This window comes from Penicillium angulare (genome assembly GCF_028827245.1).
Source record: "Penicillium angulare strain IBT 27051 chromosome Unknown utg000007l_segment0_segment0, whole genome shotgun sequence".
In the NCBI taxonomy this organism is placed as follows: Eukaryota; Fungi; Ascomycota; class Eurotiomycetes; order Eurotiales; family Aspergillaceae; genus Penicillium; species Penicillium angulare.
The window spans coordinates 3,656,472-3,672,220 of NW_026623166.1; the positions used below are offsets into that span (position 1 = coordinate 3,656,472).

Consider the following 15,749-nt stretch of genomic DNA (forward strand, 5'->3'; position numbering starts at 1 on the left):
TGTGGCGACGTATCTTTGCACCTGAATTTCGGTAACTCAGAGCCGGGATCGTCTTCACGGTTCCTGGAGAGGCCATGGCCGTTCCCAGGATCAGTATCAGTGTCTCCAGGAATGGCACACGGGTTCCCAGAGACAAAAGGGCTCCCAGGATTAGCATCAACCTTTCCCAGTCTGGCAAAGACTATTCTGCCATACGAGAAGCCCTGGGCTCGGTCACAGTATGTTCAAGTCGGGGTACCTAAGCGCTATAGCGTGTTATAAAGCTTTGCCACCCCTCCTGTCAACCTACATCAGCTCTAATACTACATATGAAAGATGCTTAGCGACCTCCCAAATGAACTCTTGCTCTGGATCTTCAAGAGCCTTGACAAAAATGACATCGTTAATTTGATCGCTTGCTGCCAGAAAACTGCGACCATTGGCGCGACGGCTCTCTTTAATTGCCTCCAGCGCGATGAGATGCCACCCCTTCATCGAGCCATACTCAACAGACGACTAGACATTGCACGACAGTTGTTGGATCTTTATCAGGCAAATCCCAACTCCGAGTACCGTGGGATGAGCACGCTTCTGCTCGCCATTGAGATGAGCTACCCACAAGCAGTTAATCTCATGTTGGAACATCACCCACGGCTGTCCTATATTTGCGACTTTCAAGGTCGAGGGCCGTTGTCAATCGCTGTCGCAAAGGGCACTTTTGCCATCGTTGAAACCCTGTTGCAGTACCCAGCGCTGGACGTCAATGACCGATGCACCGATGGCATGTCCGCTTTGATGTACGCAGTGGAATACTCGGAGCACGCCATTCTAAGCCATCTTCTGACCGATCCCCGCGTGAATGTCAGCATCGAAGATCGCCTTGGGCAGAATGCGCTACACCTCGCAGTCCGAAAGGAAGACCATATCTCAGTGCAGATCCTAGCCCGAGACCCTCGCTTGGATGTCAATTGGTGCGGCACCCACCGAAATACGGCACTACTTCTCGCGGTTAAGACCCTCAAAGGGAGGTCGCCCCGACGGGTAGTGGAAGCCCTACTGCTCAACCCAAAGCTTGACATCAATCACCAGGATTCTAGAGGGCGCACGGCGCTGTGGCACGAGGTGGACCTGCAGAATGAGGAGCTAGTGCAACTGCTCTTGGACCAGAATGACCTTCATTTGAATGACGCGGATGATGGAGGTCTTACCCCTCTTGCGCGAGCAGCGGAGCATCAAAGCCCTCGCTTGCTACAGATGCTTATGAGGCAGCCGAAAATATGTATCAATGCCACGTCGAGCTTGGTTTCCCCGCTGTGGGCCGCGTGTCGGGCGGGTTCGCTCGAGGCAGTCCAGAACTTGTTGACTCAGAGGTCCATTCAGATCAACGTAAAAGCCCCCTCTGGAACTTCGCCCCTTCACGTGGCTGTCATCAACCAACACTTAGATATTGTGTCTCTTCTTCTCTCGCAAGGTGAAATCGCATTGAATGAGGTTGGGCCCTCGGGCTTCACGGCCCTCATGTTTGCTGCTGCAAGCGGGTATACTGCATGTGTTGAACGGCTGTTGCGCCACCCACAGATTGATCTCCAAGTTCAAGATCCTTATGGATACTGCGCTTTCAGCTTGGCGATACTCAATAGACATGCTCGGGCAATGGATCTTTTAAGCAGTGCATTTGTGCGGCAGAGAGCACAAAAGTTAGGCTGGCCATCGGGCTAGCTTTGCCAAGACTGAGTGGGGGAGAAATAGAAAATTTGAGTAAAGTTACTTTGCCAGACTGCTATACCCCCCATCCTAGAGTCAGATGACTCGGAAATTGCTATGTAGCACAGCTCAGCGAGCATGGACGTTAGCCCAAGCCCACTGGAAAATGCGGCCCGCTCAATCACCGACTTCCCCGCCCTAGGAATTAATACTAGAGTATATCACCCACAGGACTGCCTGTCATAAGACCCCATTGTTCTCTACCGTTTGCGCGTGATATAAGCGTGATCAGCCGCGGCTACAAGACACCAAGCGCCGCATAGAAGCCTCTGTTCTAGCTTCACTGATGGCCCGCCCTCCGTCTAATGCATCGAGTATATACAGTCGCTCGCCAGATACACCAAGACCACACTCCTCGGCGGCTTTGCCTGCCGCCCGGGATGATCTTCCCGGGATTACACCACTGGACCATCGGATCTTTGTGGCGGGGAGAACGACCATGGCATTAGAGACCACAAAGACACACCTCAGTACAGCAAAGAGCGTGGCACAATCCCCACTAGACCCAATCACTGAGAAGCGGAGCCAGCGTGATCAGCAAGCTCACGAAAATGAGTTCTTCCGCACCTGTTGCGCGAATTTCTGCCACCTAGCAACAGCCGTGGTTGACATCACACAGAAGCTTGTATTGGAAGAACACTTCCATTCCGACCAATTTATCCCAGTCAATGCACGCTTGTGCCGGGCTACATTGGCTCTCTGAGCAGCTTTGGATGCATCAAGGGTGGAGGAGGATAGAGCGGAACTCATTTGGATGCAGGAATTGGATATGCCGACAGCTTCGGAGCCATCCTCCGAGTGGATCTAGGGGAATTCTGCGATTGAAGGTCGAGCTGGTCGAGTCTTGGGTATTGGGGTCCTGAGATTTTTCTGTGGGTTGTGAAAGGCGAGGCAACAGCCCTGGATGAGCGTTCCGAATGCGTACATTCGTTTCAGGTGAATATGTTAGGGCCAGTTGGACAGTCAGCTACCCTGGTCTGACGACCAGCCCTGACGGTGGCAGTTGGCGGGCCAGGCTTTGTTGACGTGGTTCAAGAAGGCGGTGGCAATCACTTCCGCATGGCAAACTGACCAATCATGGTGGCTTTGGGGGTTCAACTCGGCAACTTCAGTTGAACCCCCTGTCGGGTTTTCCAAATCCTGGACCTGGAAATATATTATTCTAATTCTTGTATGTAGTCTGTTTACATCGAAATTCTGATTAGAAAGTACGAATATTCATCCTCGTCCAACTCATTTGCCTAATAAACACAGTTCTGCCCTGTTTATTGGGTTGTAAAATTCCTCAACATCAAGCCATACGAAATATATATTTCGGACTTCAGGCAATCATTGAGATATAATGCATCAAGATTTCTAACAAATGAGAAAACCTCGATCTCCGAGTTTGATCGCGACTGCAGATCTTGCAGATTTTCCAGAGCCTCTGAGGCAATTAAGTATAGATATCCCGCTGTCACGCAGTCTGGTAATCCTAAGGTTGGTCAGGTTGGTGAAAGGCGGGCCACGTGGAGACTCCGTCACTCTGCGGTCGGCCCACGCCCGGCATCTTCCCAATAGCCTCAAACAGCCGAGGGAATTGGCCTTTCAATATAGCACCATGGCCTTCTAGTCTAGTCATATTTCAACTACTTCCGGCTCTGTGGGTACTCGTGGCACGGTCGCTTCATGCCGTCCCTCTGCAGCCCGGCTTTCGTGTTCTGACCTAAGGGAAAAGACCCAAGGCTTCCAGGGCCTTCAATCAAGACAGCTTCGCGCCAATCGCTGGATCAGCCTTCGGTTCGACGTGAACACTGCATGCTGCAGGATGGAGCGGTCTTTGGCGTCGTGCTGGCTCACCATCGATTGTGGATGAGAAACCAACAGCCCAAGGATCGCGTCGCGTCTGGGCTCGAAGCCACCGTGTGTCTTGGCAGCGAGAAGTAGTGCGCCGTTCCCTGCAAAGCTGGACCGATCGACATCTCGAGATCTGCTTTGCAAGAGGATCTGAACTGCAAGATGATCGTCGTATATCACCTCTAGATGGAGCGCAGTGTGACCTTGGCCCCCACTTTTACCGAGAAGTTACCCGAAAGTAATGACCGTAATTCTGCCACTTTAGTCCGACAACTCCCAACCACCTCTTTTCACCGATCACTTGCCGGCCCCAAATTGGATCCCCCTTTCTGCTGATGTATAATTATCACCCTGCCCGATATCACTCATCATGGCGGCCAGGATTGCCATGAAGTCGCCCCTTCATGAGACGGAACACATCGTCAGTCGCATCACACGCGAAGGAAAACAACTCATATATAAATTAAGCGTGATGCAACAACCAGACCGTGCCAGAGCTTGCGGCGCGAGTGTGAAGTGTAGGTAGTCCCCGACATGACACTCCGTCTTCCACTCAACTAAATACGTCGCATGATAGGAGCATATTGCTGATCCAGTTCGACAAGATAGCATACGCCGACCGTCGCCCTGTGGACCCACCACCAGTCGTTGAATTGCGAATCTTCGAATCTGATCCTAACAACGGTGCTCATAAGAACGACATTACCTTTGCAAATAATTCCAATCTCTTCCTTTACGCAACTCTGGAGTACGCACGTCCTATCGCCCACGGTCAAGTGGCTGGTCCGCCGTCGTGCCCTGTATTAACTGGTGTGCCCATTGCTGGTGTTGCTTACCTCGATCGCCCCTCACAGGCTGCTTACTTCATCTTTCCGGATCTTTCTGTTCGTCATGAGGGTCGGTATAGACTGGTCTTTCACCTATACGAAGAAATCAAGGATGCAAAAGACGCCGATCAAGACTCGAACTTTCCTCTGCCAAAATGTGTCGGCAAAACCAACGGTGCTCCTCAAGCCTTCCTGAATTTTCGCCTGGACGTCAAGTCAGTACCTTTTACTGTTTACAGTGCGAAGAAGTTCCCAGGTCTGGCTACCAGCACCTCCCTGAGTCGTATTAATGCCGAGCAAGGATGCCGTGTTCGTATTCGTCGTGATGCTCGTATGAGACGTAGAAGAGTTAAACGCGGGGGAGAGTACGACTTCCATGAAGAGAGGGCTGCCGCAGCGGTTTATGCAGGATCATTCGTGCGACACTCGGCTCCGGATCGCTACGTCGCAAACTTGGTGGAGCGTTCCCGATCAAATGGCAATGGGAGCGCAATGGCTTTCCCATACGGATTTGGAGACACTCAACGGCGGCCGCCAGGACCCGAATATGGATTCCCAGGCCTTCAGCCGATCTTCCAGCAGCCGATGCCACCGGCGTCAATGTCACATGACGAAATACCCAGCTATCAATCATATCTGTCATTCGGTTCGACACCAACACGATATCCTGCTCCTTGCATGCCTCCTAATCCGCCCCCAGTCGCTGCTTCGGGAATGTATTCGCCCCATACTACATACGCCAATATCCGTAACCCTTCGATGACGTCTTATTATGAATTAACTCCCGCCGGATACCCCATGGCACAGCCCATGATGGAACCCAGTGGAGGCTTTTCGAAGGACCATCTGACATCGTATCGCATGGAAATGTCAAAAGCACTGCCCTACATAGACATGAATATAGCAGATCCGATGAACCCATATTCAATCCCGGCCAACTTGTTACCGAGTGTCGAAACGCCCACTTTTGGCTCTTTGCCACCTGCCATTCTGAATTTGAAAGCCCCTCATACCGATTTCGCGACTTTACAAAATCTCGCCGGTATCCAACCGAGTATTGAACCATGCACGCCAAGTCCTGGTTACGACCCAGTCTTGGGCAAACGGATCCTCTACAACGAGCACGCTTCTAAGGAACTTACTCATGAGGACTCTTTCGGCTTGGATGAACATTCTATGCAAAATGGAATGTGGCCTGATAAGGGTTCGTACAGCGTCAATGGACCCGCGACTAACTGCTGAGAGTCGCGCGGCTTTGATGGCTGGGTATGGAGTTGACATGGCACACAGACCGGATCAGAAAGTTCAGGCGATATGATCGCTCGCCGCTGTACCAAGTAGTGATGCGCTTAAGCACGTTGACCTGGAGACACTGGGAACAATCAACCCGTTCACGTTGGCCTCATTGGATGAGCGCTTGCAGATCAATATTGATGGACAAGATGAGCCTCAAATTGAAGCGGGCGGACTGATACAGATCGCGGTCAGCAGCTCGGCGCGGAACGACCTGGTGGGATTTGGAGTCGTAATCGAGAAACAGCCTCCTCGGAATCGGAAATTAAAGTTCAAACCCTTTTCCATCACATTGGGTGCGAGAGCAGAGCAAAACTCGTTCTCTGCAGAGCTGGCAGCCATGGCACATGTGTTGAAAATGGTAGTGGGAATCAAAGACTACAAGATTACATTGCTCACACGCAACAAAGCGGCGGGGCTCACGCTAAAGAACCCTCGACGACAGTCTGGCCAGGGGTTTGTTTGTCAGATGTACAAGTTGATGAGAAGGCTGCAGAGGAATGTAAACCGGATCAAATTCCACTGGATTCCGACTAGCGAAAACAATAAGCTGTTAGGTCTGGCTAAAGAACATGCCAGAGCCGCAACACGAGAAGATGCCCTCCCACAAGAACGCGTCCCGAGGATGAAGTCGACCACATTGAATATTGCGCGATCCCAAGCAGTCCCCACCAATGAACTACCACAGAACGTAGAAAGACACGCAAACCGAGTAGATGCCGCACTGCCAGGCAAACACACCCGGCAGTTGTATGATCGCCTCACGTGGAAAGAAGCGACCGTACTGGCCCAGCTCCGAACCGGCATGGCTAGCCTCAATGGATATCTCCATCGAATTAATGTAGCAGAGACGGATCAATGCGATTGCGGACAAGCAAGAGAGACCGTGGAGTACTTCCTCTTCTGATGTCGGAAGTGGACGGCGCACCGGACGGAAATGCTGCAATGCACGCAGACTAACCGAGGAAACATACCCTTCGCCCTTGGGGGGAAACAGTCTTCTGATGATCAGAAGTGGACACCAAATCTTGAGGCAGTACGGGCCTCCATACGTTTCGCCATCGCGATCGGCCGACTCGAGGCTACTTGAACATATCGGCCAACCTAACCACCCACCCTCTTCCTACCCACCACCTCGTGCCATAGATGGTAGACGCGCTTCAACTGCCGAAGATAGGATGTTGAAAACTTAGAGAAGCGCCTTCAAGCCAGCCTACTAACCCACTTACTAACCCACGAGAAGCTCGATGCGACACTGCTTTTTGGAATTGTCATATGTTATAAGGCATTAGGGCTTTCAGGAGACACGGCATACACACATGAGCGTGTACAGTGGACCAATGATAGTTGCCCTTTCGGCTCAGCCGCCGGGCGTTAATGAATTGTTTGTTTGTTTGTACTCTAGAGGCCACGCAGAATTGGGTTTGATAAACCGGTAGATATCAACGCCGGCGAAACACCAAGCTCGTCACTTCAGAATTCTCTAGCCCCTGAAAAATCATCCTAAAATAGTATTGACCCAGTAGAGCAGGGGCTAAACCCCCTTTACAGTGGATGCGACCGAATAGAAGGGGCAACTTATCAGCCAATCGTTTACCGGCAAGCCATTTAATCTCCAAGTTCTTGCGTTTTTAGCCATTTCGCGGCTCGTGCCATTTGCATCGCGGCGGCTTCCTCGGACCACTTCAGAATAATTTCGAGGGTATAATTAATATACGGCCATGTGCACAAAGCCCCATGCCCTTCCTCGGAGCTTTCCAGGATACGGTGGGATACTCGGCGTGGCTCTGCAAATTGTTGGTTTCATTTGCCGAGGCCAGACAAAACCAGGTCGCTCTTTAAGCGGCACGTGTTCCAAGAAGCGATTTTTATGTTGCAAACTCTTCTAAGAAGTATATTCACAAACGTTGATCCCTAAGGGCGGCACTCGTATTAGAAGACCGTAGGTACAGATGTTGGGCATATGTTGATGTCATTGACTGCCTACAATCCGGAACATATCAAACATCCTTCGGCACTACCGAAGACGACTAGCAATGAAACGTTCCAATTTCGCCAAACAACCTTGTCCTTTCATTGTATGAGAACAAAAACCGGCGTCTTCTGCGTGTTGGTAAAGCGCCGAAAGCTTGGGAAAATCCTTGGTACAACTCGGACACACGTAAGTCCATCCTCCACCTTCAATATCGTCATCAATATACTTCCGGCTTTGGAAGCAGTCTTGAGCAATATCGTCAATTTCATCCTCGGTCACCTCCGACTCGCAGTTCCCGGATTCCAGGTGTATCACCATCCCAGAGAATGTTTTGAATGTCTGGTAGCAGCCGTAGCATTCCATGTTTCGAGGGTAGTGCTTTTGCTGGTGCTGTTGGCTGGTCAGGTATCCGCTGCAAATGTCATTCATTTTTCCATTGGTATCACTGTTACTGTACCATTTGTAAATCGTTCTTATTTCGGAAAAAATCACTGCACTTCGGGCACAGGCAATGCTTCTCAACATCATGCTCTTCAAGTTGCTTTTTTGAATCACAGTAGATGTCACAATTCGGACAGTAATGATGACACTCGACTAGGTGGTCTTCAAGATCATTGTCAGTCTCAAAGTCCAGTAAATGAGGACAGCTCGAACAGATATTATGGGCATTGGATTCTCGAAGATGTGCATCCTTTGCAGAACTCGAAAGAAGCACTCGGGAGCATCGTTCACACCACGCATGGCGACTCGTTTGTCTGCAATGATCGTAAAGAGCAGCTTCATTGCCAAATTTCTTTTCACAAAGAGTGCATCCGTACTGCCCATGACTGTAATCGAGATACGCGCCAAGTTTCATGGTGTTTTTATTGAACAAGAACGGAGAACTTAGGTTGCGAGCGGGGTAGAGGTGTTTAATCGTATACTCAGACCCTTAGACCGCTTCAGGTGACAGGCTTCCCCGCTCGCCAGACAATTCCGCTCGCACCATACATGGGATAAAATGCCCTCACCACGATGCCTGAATAGGAGCAGCCAATCGTGGCCGTTTTCTACGCGCCGTCGTAGGGTCATCGTTAGTAAGCTCGGGCCGAGTCAGCCGTCGTCCACTTTAACTGATGGAGTCCTACAATAGCTTTTTCACTTGACTTAACACTACTGGTGAGTGATCGTCCTTCGTTCTTTTACGGTAAAGTTCCGCTATTGTTGAGCAACCGCAAGGCAAGTAGGCCGTAGCTAGACCGTCCCATAAATCGAGACGCAAAAGGTGGAAGTAAGGATGGTGAATAACACCGTTGATCATCAATCAACGATAGTATTCCTCCCTTTTTTTGACTTTTGTTTTAATTTATCAAACAAAGAATCCTCGTGAATTATTTGTTGAACGCGATAAGACGGCAGCGGATATTGATGCCACAAGAAAAATTACATCGAGTAATCATCCCCAGCATTGTTGAACGTTCATTAACAGCACTCCTGGAGATGTTGGCACCAGCCGTCTAAAAAACATCAATGAATGTGGCCTCCAGATCACGTGCATTTGCTATTAGTTTGTGATCCCCCGGATCGACAATAGAAATCCTTTTTGATTTTCATCCTTCATGCCCGATTTGTTAGGCTTTCAAATAGCCCCCGTCAACTAATTATGAGTCACTATGGATACAAGCGGGAAAGATCACTGCCGATCGAGCGCCACTGCGGGATCCGCTCACTCAGCACCGCTTAAGCCAATGAAATTGAAGAGCCCATCCACAATCTCTGTAAGATCTGGTCCAGACCTAGACGGAGCACTGAGGGCGAGTTCATATGACGTTCCGGCTCTTCAGCAAGCTGTGACTAATTTCCCTTCGAGAGGATCTCAAGAGCCATACTGGCTTGAAAGGAGGGTCATGTCCCGGAGCTTCCAAGCCATGTCTTTTAGGATGATCTACCGAAGAACAAGCTTCCATTAACTCCTTCTCACGATTTAAATCATGGAGGCCTTGAATCTGTCAACTGGCGGCCAGTATGGCTGAGTAACCATAGAGGCCGCAGGTCTGCTGACTTAATGTGAGATATAGCCTTTTCCGTCATCGCATAATACTCCGTATTCTCGGGTGACGGCGAATTACTTAATGCAGTTTAGCGTGCCAATCTAGGCTTAGCGCGTCTGGGCGTCATTGCGTCGCCGTGCGTGCTTGTATAAAGTCGTCCTCATCGCCGCGACAGTTTTTCGCCCTCGTTTCGCCCATCACTCCTTTTTCTTACCATCTGGTTCCCGTACGCACCCTGTCAGTGAGGCATTTTTGCCATTGATCCGGATCACCGAGCTCCGCCGCCCCCTTGGTCGCCCGCACGAACCGACCAGTCCTGTGTGGTTTTTCGAGCCCCCGACCGCAATCTGCGCTGCTTTCCCTCGCCCTGCCCCGTTTGCGCTCAGCTCTGGCCATTACGCTCGAGATGAGGCATTTTTGCCCTTGGTCCGCCACGCCGAACTACATGTCCTCTCCTTTCCACGTCAGTCGGTCGATCGATCGCCGAACCTCCGCGCCTCCAGGTCCATCCACCCTACGTCTCTTCTGGGCCATGGCCGCTACGCCGAGGGTCTTCAAATCTGCCTTGGGGATGCAAATACCTGGCGAGGGCATTGACAGCCTTGGCTGATGATGTTCGCTACATTTCGGAACTGAAGACGACCGAGGGTTGAACCGGGCAACTTATCTGACTGGACTGTCTCGGCCAGGATTCGGGCCAGCCAGTGGTTTACTAAGTTCGCGAGATTTTACGTGACGGACATGACAACACTATCCTTTTGTGACTATCGCACGGTTTCACGATGGCCGTGTCGAGACTCTGGAACGATCTCTGAACCTCTGAAAAGCCACCAGGAGACCTTGTTAACCAGTGTGCAAGCAAGCAAGCATCCATTCATATCGATATGTACCTTGTTTCGTGCAGCCTTTCGCATTCCGAACCGTCGCATCACCTCCTATACCGAGTGCGCCTTGTCCCCGATGACTTGACGATCGATTGGCGTAGAGGATAAGTTGGATTGATGAGAAACCATGTTTTACTCCTGCAGCAACGGCGTCATGCGGACCGGAAATGAGTAGGGAGCGTTCCATTTGCTCTCTTTGGTGATGGAATGACTGGCAGGCAGAGCTCAATCGACTCACTGGGCGCAGATGTGCAGTCCTCCAGGAATAGCAACATCGTTTTGTGGGATAGTCATTGGATGGGCAGGCTATTCATTCGTACATTAGTCCCCTGCTCTATGCGTCGGACATGGAGACTATTGGCAGGCAGGCCTAGTGTGAATGTGATCCTGCCGGAGCTTTGCCGTCTGAGGTTGAGACTTTGGCTGAGCGAGTCCGCCTCAGCTTGCAGACTGAACAAGGCATAATCAGTCAGACGAGAGATATCAATCTATATATCTCGCGCGCTGTCTTCTTGAAAAATAGCAGCCAAGAATCCAAATCCTTTTATTTCAAATCCAGTACTCAATTTTACCTACATCATCCAATACGTATTTGTTTCGATCTCTTCTACTTGTTCCTGTCAATATGACCTCTTATACAGATAACGAACGCGAAGCCTTTGGTAAGAGGGTCTCTGTACGCATTATTGATTTCTCTAACTAATATTGCGAAGCTGTATCCACTGGACCTTTTGAATACCCCGAAGTGGGTGTACGCGACTCCGTTGTTTCCTCCGAGTTGGGCACGGAGGCCAACCCCATAGTGATCGGAGATGACCCTGCTCCACTGGGCTCAGCCTCTACCGAAGGGAACATGCGCGGCTCTCCAAAGCCCGAGGGCACGCAGTCGAATGCAATTTATCCTAAAAATTGTTCTTCTCCACTTGACTCGGCTCCTAAAGTAATCTACGAGGATTGCTACGATGACACAGATCAGCTTAGTTCTGATGCCGATACAGAGGTCATGACTTCACCACAATTCAGGGCTGCTTTAGTTGATGAGAGTCTCCCTGACCCAGCAGATGAGTGTGAAGCTGTTGCTACAGCTTCGATCTGCGACTCAACTAGTCATGATCCCGAAGACCTTCGCATTGAGGAACTGCCCACGGATCATCCTCAGTCCGATGAGAAGGCACCGCAAACGATTGACGATTCTTCCCTTGATTTGCAGGGCTGCGACACTCTTCAGACGGGAAGGCGCGAGAACGGTGCCTACGCTTCTACGGGTAAGTTGGATTAATGTCCTTAGGAAATAGGAGACCGATATCATTCCCCCGTTGGTCAGCTTCGGTTGTGTCGCTCCGACGATATAGGGTCAAGGAAACGTAAATTTTCAAGTGAAAATGTCTCAAATTTGAGACGATCAAAGCGACTAAGGGAACAAAACGTTTGATGGACTTCGCTGTTGCCATGTATCCATTACCCACGAGACTTTCATTCTATAGCCATGTTTCACACTATCATTGTTTGACGTCCATTCGTTCCAACGAGGCCTGAAAAGGGCCCTCTCCTCCCGCCTGGTTTCATGCTCTGGTATTATCTTTTGCTCTTACTGATATCTTGAGTCGAAGAGATGTCCTCTTCGTGAGTCATCTACTGAAATATGTCTGGTGCTTTCCATTTGCAGAATAAAGCATATGATTTGTTTTGGCTTTGGATATCAAGAACTTTCAATTTAATCGCTATCCACTATAATACTATCCGATTGCCCCGATACCACAAACCAGCTCCTTTTCAAAACATACAAAGTTGCGATGACTCAATAACTCACGATGAATGGAATTTCCTCGTAAATGATATCGTCTAGATTTTCATATTACTATAGAAGTACCGTTGGTCTCTCCCGATTCACAAGCCCCATAATGGAATTGTAGGGTTCGGGCGCTTCTAAGCTGCTCTTATCATCACCATCCCCAGTGCAAGACGCCCAATTGACAGGTGATGGAGGACGTTGTGGGTATTTCACATCTCTGAATCTGCTCATCAAATGACGCACACTCCCTGTATTCACCTTGCGTTCCTGAGAATGCAATCGATCAGGAAATTCAACGTCTTCCAAGTCGACAACTACTATTTGTCCATTGTTGCAGAACAGAAAGTTACCCAAGTTTAGATCACAATACTCAGCTCCGTAGTTGTTCAGCTTCTCAAAGGCTTCCTCAAGACAAATTTCAAGTATTTTCTCCGAAATTCTTGATTGAAATTTAGCAAGATCGCGTAGAGTAATGCCTTCAATCTCTGAAAGTATTAAGGCCGGGCGCCCATTGAAATATCCTTGACCGAATAGAGTTGGAATTAGAGTCCCCTGAAGGTCTTGTAGTTTCTCATAGGCATTTTTCTCTTGCTCAAACTCATATTCCTGCTCAGGCTTTTCTTGCTTGACGATAACCATCCTTGGAAGTCCATGACGAGGCTCCTCGAGTTCTAAGCGGTATACTGTCGGTCGAATGCTGTTCAGCAGCTCATCCTTCTTCACGGTGATAGATTTGTCGCCAAAACAGAGGGTCTTCGCAGTTTTAGCCTTGCTATACATCTGTGGATAGTGAATTTAACTAACCGAGGATTGCACTTTCAGAAGCTTGTAGTCCATGTTGTGTAGGGTAAAGGGGGCGATGTAGAATATGGAAGTTGGGGCAAGGGATAAGTTCACCTAACAATGTTAACTGCCTAGTTACAGGTGTTGATTACTAATACGAAGCACCGCAGGTTTAAAATGTTGAAAACTTGAAATGCACGTTTTACACTGTCAATTATACCATACTCGCCCAGAAAGTGGACCCATATCAATCGAGATTTCTGTTCTTAAAATTGCAACATATTTTTTTAAGATCTCTGGCGGGCTTATCGGTCTGCTGGGTCGGATTTTGAATTCTCTTATTGCATTCGGCACCTGGAAACTCGGTGAGGCGGTCTGGTAGGAGAGGCCGCCGTCCAAAACACCTGACCAGGGCGGTAAGTGGAAATACAGTGGCAAAACCAGAAGTGTGAAAAGTCTGGCAAATTGTCCAGGGTGTCTGACTGGCGCGGACGCGTATGAGCTAGTACGATTCGATCCAATCATAAGGGTTGTGAATTGATGTCTGGTTGAAGAACTATCTCTGCTTTTCAGGGGGAATACATGGAAAATGCGGGCGGGCGCTGTATACACTAGTCCTAGAGAGGAATAGTGGTAAACTACTCCTCTCCAACTTGACACACCCCCCAGCGTTCGCACGCTGCTCTCTTTATCTAGAAAACGATCATAGAGGTAAATGGCTCAGCCGCTACTATATGTGCTGAATCTCCCTTTTCCAAAAGTTCTTCAATCGCTTCTTGGTCCTTGGTGTTCATCTTCTTTGTAAATTCAGGGATTCGCCTTGCCACTCCTTCTCTAGGTATCCAACCTTCTGGTCTCAACTCTCTGTTGATATAGAAGCACTGGCGATAGTGGTGATTGCCACTCCCACATGGGCAGTGTGTACGACAGGCGTTTTCGTCTAATATCTCTTCTGGTAGATCTTTTATAGTAGTGTATGCTATATTCGACGCTGATCTTTGGGGTATCGTAGATAGATCCGTACGGCGGCGCCGATAGTCCGCCGTCACTTCATGGAACTTGAGATCGTCCGTACGCTTGCTTAACTCACGCTTCCAGCCTATACAGAAGGTGTCGTCGATATTCTGTATGGCATCAAGGAAGTCTCTGATAGCAAACGCATCCCCAAGCGAGCAATCGGGAATCTTCGCAACCTTTCCTTCTTCAAATAGGGAATCCCATTGGGTAATCCACTGATCGATATTAACTGATTGGTTAGGCGATCGAATCATTGCTCTCCACGCCCGTCGAAGCTCCTGTTGGCGGCTTTCCGGCTTTGGGCAGAAAATTTCAGCTAGTTTTAGAAGCTTCTCTCTTGGCGAGTCTTCGTCCACGATCAAATAGCGATGTTCGGTAGCTAACAATCGGGTAATAAGACTATTTAGGCGCGTCATTGTCTTCAAGAGCTTCGTACGCTTTGATTCAGATCTCTCATAGATCCTCACTTTCAGATCCCATAATCGGATTTCGTCTTCGGATAGGTCTTCGAGCTCTTTCGGTCGTCCACGGTTGTCTCTAGGGACTTCCGGCTCTGAACGGGCAGCAGGGATCTCCAAGATCTCATCATCTGGCTTTTCGGGATCGATATAGTCCCATACTCCTTCCGAATTTGCTGCTGATCGAATATGTCCTATCCAGACTCTCCACTGGGCTTCCGAACGTAGCTTCTGGTCAGAAGGAACCGAGACAAGACCCTCTCTTTCGAATTCGGACATCCTGAGTATATCCCTTTCTAGCGCAATAATCTCTCTGATTTATGCGTAACGCGTGATGTGTTGCAGTGAATCTCTCTGATTCAAAGATATCTGCAATCAATATAACGGGGCCTCGAATCTCTCTGATTCATTGACAAGCCAGCCGTTCAAACATGATCTGCGTTCTGGTATAATCTGACCACGGGCGGATAGACTCAGGGGCACTCAGGGGTTCGTTCGTACACTGCGAGATACAGAGCAATGCCGTTGATATATCTCTCTTATACAGTATGGCAGACCGGGCTCATAACTGTCTGACTGGCGCGGACGCGTATGAGCTAGTACGATTCGATCCAATCATAAGGGTTGTGAATTGATGTCTGGTTGAAGAACTATCTCTGCTTTTCAGGGGGAATACATGGAAAATGCGGGCGGGCGCTGTATACACTAGTCCTAGAGAGGAATAGTGGTAAACTACTCCTCTCCAACTTGACACAGGGCTCCAATACACATATCTCCTGGCCATTTAGTATTCGAATTTGGAACATTGATTGATAGGTAATGAGATTACTAACAAATACAAGTGCCGTACCAATCACATGGCCGTGACAGTCATGTGCGGTCTACGATTCCGACATTGGTTCTTCCTACGGTAGTGGGGAACCAAGGCCCTACATTAATTACGCCGGAGGGCGTTGAACACCACCCAGATTGAGTGCCGTTTTTCTGTGAGAGCTTTTCAGCTAATTTAGTACAATATCATCCTCCCTACACCTCTCCGGCCGTGTCAATTAACTTCAGTTCCCATTACCGCCCATCCTTTACTCTATATGGTGTGTGATGGTTTGTTGCG

At 49.3% G+C, this 15,749-nt stretch overlaps 8 protein-coding genes across 8 annotated transcripts; 5 read left to right on the forward strand and 3 right to left on the reverse strand.

Moving 5' to 3' along the window:
* Positions 1 to 315: 315 nt before the first annotated feature.
* Positions 316 to 1,698, forward strand: N7478_010625 (ankyrin repeat domain-containing protein; the record flags this gene model as incomplete). Its single annotated transcript, XM_056926839.1, has 1 exon — positions 316 to 1,698. One exon carries the CDS (start codon positions 316 to 318, stop codon positions 1,696 to 1,698), a length of 1,383 nt encoding a protein of 460 aa, XP_056776209.1.
* A 331-nt stretch (positions 1,699 to 2,029) lies between these two features.
* Positions 2,030 to 2,446, forward strand: N7478_010626 (uncharacterized protein; the record flags this gene model as incomplete). Its single annotated transcript, XM_056926840.1, has 1 exon — positions 2,030 to 2,446. The coding sequence occupies one exon, from the start codon at positions 2,030 to 2,032 to the stop codon at positions 2,444 to 2,446; it is 417 nt and encodes a 138-aa protein (XP_056776210.1).
* Positions 2,447 to 3,949: 1,503 nt separating this feature from the next.
* On the forward strand, positions 3,950 to 5,648 carry N7478_010627 (velvet factor family protein; the record flags this gene model as incomplete). Its single annotated transcript, XM_056926841.1, has 2 exons — positions 3,950 to 4,097; positions 4,189 to 5,648. The coding sequence occupies 2 exons, from the start codon at positions 3,950 to 3,952 to the stop codon at positions 5,646 to 5,648; spliced, it is 1,608 nt and encodes a 535-aa protein (XP_056776211.1).
* Positions 5,649 to 6,039: 391 nt separating this feature from the next.
* N7478_010628 (uncharacterized protein) lies at positions 6,040 to 6,606 on the forward strand (the record flags this gene model as incomplete). Its single annotated transcript, XM_056926842.1, has 1 exon — positions 6,040 to 6,606. One exon carries the CDS (start codon positions 6,040 to 6,042, stop codon positions 6,604 to 6,606), a length of 567 nt encoding a protein of 188 aa, XP_056776212.1.
* Positions 6,607 to 7,716: 1,110 nt separating this feature from the next.
* Positions 7,717 to 8,103, reverse strand: N7478_010629 (putative C2H2 finger domain protein; the record flags this gene model as incomplete). Its single annotated transcript, XM_056926843.1, has 1 exon — positions 7,717 to 8,103. The coding sequence occupies one exon, from the start codon at positions 8,101 to 8,103 to the stop codon at positions 7,717 to 7,719; it is 387 nt and encodes a 128-aa protein (XP_056776213.1).
* Positions 8,104 to 11,213: 3,110 nt separating this feature from the next.
* Positions 11,214 to 11,867, forward strand: N7478_010630 (uncharacterized protein; the record flags this gene model as incomplete). The annotated part of the gene is made up of 2 exons (XM_056926844.1): positions 11,214 to 11,250; positions 11,302 to 11,867. The coding sequence occupies 2 exons, from the start codon at positions 11,214 to 11,216 to the stop codon at positions 11,865 to 11,867; spliced, it is 603 nt and encodes a 200-aa protein (XP_056776214.1).
* A 579-nt stretch (positions 11,868 to 12,446) lies between these two features.
* On the reverse strand, positions 12,447 to 13,160 carry N7478_010631 (uncharacterized protein; the record flags this gene model as incomplete). The annotated part of the gene is made up of 1 exon (XM_056926845.1): positions 12,447 to 13,160. The coding sequence occupies one exon, from the start codon at positions 13,158 to 13,160 to the stop codon at positions 12,447 to 12,449; it is 714 nt and encodes a 237-aa protein (XP_056776215.1).
* A 695-nt stretch (positions 13,161 to 13,855) lies between these two features.
* N7478_010632 (uncharacterized protein) lies at positions 13,856 to 14,917 on the reverse strand (the record flags this gene model as incomplete). Its single annotated transcript, XM_056926846.1, has 1 exon — positions 13,856 to 14,917. The coding sequence occupies one exon, from the start codon at positions 14,915 to 14,917 to the stop codon at positions 13,856 to 13,858; it is 1,062 nt and encodes a 353-aa protein (XP_056776216.1).
* Positions 14,918 to 15,749: the final 832 nt, after the last annotated feature.